This window comes from Acanthamoeba castellanii, assembly GCF_000313135.1.
Source record: "Acanthamoeba castellanii str. Neff unplaced genomic scaffold scf7180000084705, whole genome shotgun sequence".
NCBI lineage: Eukaryota > Discosea > Longamoebia > Acanthamoebidae > Acanthamoeba > Acanthamoeba castellanii.
The window spans coordinates 102,050-104,527 of NW_004457350.1; the positions used below are offsets into that span (position 1 = coordinate 102,050).

Below are 2,478 nucleotides of genomic sequence, written 5' to 3' on the forward strand. Positions count from 1 at the left end.
ACACACACACACACGACACACACCTTGATATCCCCTCCCCCCTGGCGCTGGAGATCGCACTCACTCACCCCCCCCAACACCGTAATCGTCGTCCACGGTTGGTGCGTATCGTTTCGCCTTTCCTCCGCTTCCGGACACCACCGGTGTTGGGCGTCATCGATTCCTGCGTGGACCAATGTGGTCATTGTCACCGCGCCCATCTTCGATCCCCCACGCGCCAGCCGCTAGTACGTAACATGCACACACGACGACACACGACGACACACGACGACACACACACACACAAAGAACCTCGCTCACTCGTTTTCTTGACTTTGCTTGGCGTACAGTGTGGAGTCACTCGGTGGCAATCCCCAGCAGATCATAATTATGGAGGACTACACACACCCGCTCCATGCTCCGTCCTCGACGAGTGCACCAGGTTCGGCCAAGCCTCTGTGTCGCTGCAACGCACGCGGCGCTGAGCCGATGGGCTGGTTGTGCTGACCCTTCACCACCAGCCACCAAGGCGCGCTCGGTGCCACCAGCCAGCCAGCGGCGTGCTCAACATCACGTCGAGCGCGCAGAAGACCGTCACACTACACGCCCGCCAGCCGCAACCAGGGCACCGTCAACTTTAGGCACCTTGTCGATCAAGAGCGGCGCCGCGGGCTTCGTACAACGTCACTGGTGACGTTGGCGCGCTCACCCTGTCGGCCGGGGCCTCGCTCAGCCTTCAGGGCTGCGGCGCGGGCCATGTCCCACGACGGCGCGACCGGCCAGCGCATGATCCACGTCGGCGGCGATCGGCCCCAGCTAGGTCGAGGAGTGACAGGACCGTGGTGAGCGCCTCGTTGAAGCGCCCGAGCATCACAACGCGCACCAATATCTCCTCCTTGCTGTACACGCCGCCCCGCGCATCAGCTCCTTCTCCTCAACTTCTTTTGGACGTATCCCTCATCTACGCAGACACGGAGAGGATCAGCAACAACGGACTCGGGCACAAGACACGCACACGACACACACTGAAGGCAGCAGCGACGAACCGACTTGGACTGCAAATCGACGACGCAACGACACGCACAATACACACACACACGCTCACACACACACACACACACACACACGTGGTGAGAACCCCGGCACTCACCGAGTGAGCGTGGTGCGGGGTCAGTGTAACACGTTCAGGCTCTGTGTGTGAGGCGGCACACAAAAGGCGCGCTAAATTCAGCCACCAGGGCACACACGAAGCGACATAACACGAAACACGACACGCTGGATCATGTGAAGGCGTACTGGTGGTAGGTTTGTGTGAGGAAAGGCTGCTGCGCACGAGCCAAACGAACCACGCCACCATGGACGACCCCGCCGACTCCTGGAACACGACTCCTACGTCTCCAAACGAACGCGACGACAGTGAGTTGACGACATGCGGTCGGCGAGGTGTGGTGGTAGTACGCCGTACGCTCGCTTTCAGAAGTAGTCGAATGACTTGGCAAGCTCAACGTTTCCGCCTCCGGCCCAGGGCGCGCCGTGGGAGGGTTCGTACCAATCGGCGAATTATGGCGGACGCAAGCACAAGAGCGAGGAAGTACACGGCACACGGCACACGGCACACGGCACACGGCACACGGCACACGGCACACGGCATGACGTGCGCTGATTACCGATTGGGAGTCATCGAGGGGCTGCTCGTCGATGTAGACCGATGCGGTGTCTTCAGCGGGAGCGGCCGTCTTGCTGATCCTGAGCGGGGCGCACGCAACCTGCATAGTGGCGGCGGATGATGCACGTGGACCTGGCGCATCAGAATGGCACACGGTGCTGGACCGCGACGCGTTCCGTTCCTCGCTCGTGTTTCGCAAGAGCTTCCTCTCCGGAGCCGAGGGTACTACCCACGACCCTCTTCTCTCTTTCTCTCTCTTCTCTTTCTCTCCTTCTCTCTCTTTCTCTCTTTTCTCCCTCTATTGCTTTGTTTCTTTGTTTGTTTGCGTGATGACGCGCCAAGGTGAGGGCCTGGTGGAGGTGCTGCCGGGTGCGAGGACCAGATGCGGTTCCACCGATTCATGGTGATGGGCAAGGAGACGGCGAAGAACGGGGAGCCCCGCGCTACTCTGTGTGGTACCAAACACAACCTCCTCCCAGCTCCGTCACCCGTTCAGCAGTCGTCGTGGTGCCGCACCACTGGAGCTCAGTTATGCCTGTCGTGTGTGTGTCGTGTGTGTGTCGTGTGTACAAACTCATTTCTTTGTCGCACCATGCAGGCTCCAACCAAGGCTGAGCAACGACAGCTCGCCGCACATGGAAACCGACTCGCTGAAGGTCGACAACCGACCGGTCGCGGCCCACCTCCACCGGTAGCCCACGGCAGCCTCGGCACTGGGTACTGATGAAGAGGGGCGCGTGCCACGACGACACCAACAAGACGTGTGCGTGCGTTGCGTTGCGTTGCGTTGCGTTGCGTTGGCGAATGGCACACCAACCAGTGTGCGTGCGTGG

The 2,478-nt window shown here is 60.7% G+C and overlaps 1 protein-coding gene across 1 annotated transcript in view; it reads right to left on the reverse strand.

Moving 5' to 3' along the window:
- Positions 1 to 2,137: 2,137 nt before the first annotated feature.
- Positions 2,138 to 2,478, reverse strand: part of ACA1_139680 (uncharacterized protein) — a gene marked incomplete at both ends in the record, with an annotated part of 1,725 nt that continues 1,384 nt past the window's right edge. Inside the window, 2 exons of the mRNA XM_004336196.1 lie at positions 2,138 to 2,163; positions 2,237 to 2,365. Of these exons, the coding sequence (XP_004336244.1) occupies positions 2,138 to 2,163; positions 2,237 to 2,365 (155 nt within the window). The remainder of the gene's footprint in view (positions 2,164 to 2,236; positions 2,366 to 2,478) is intronic.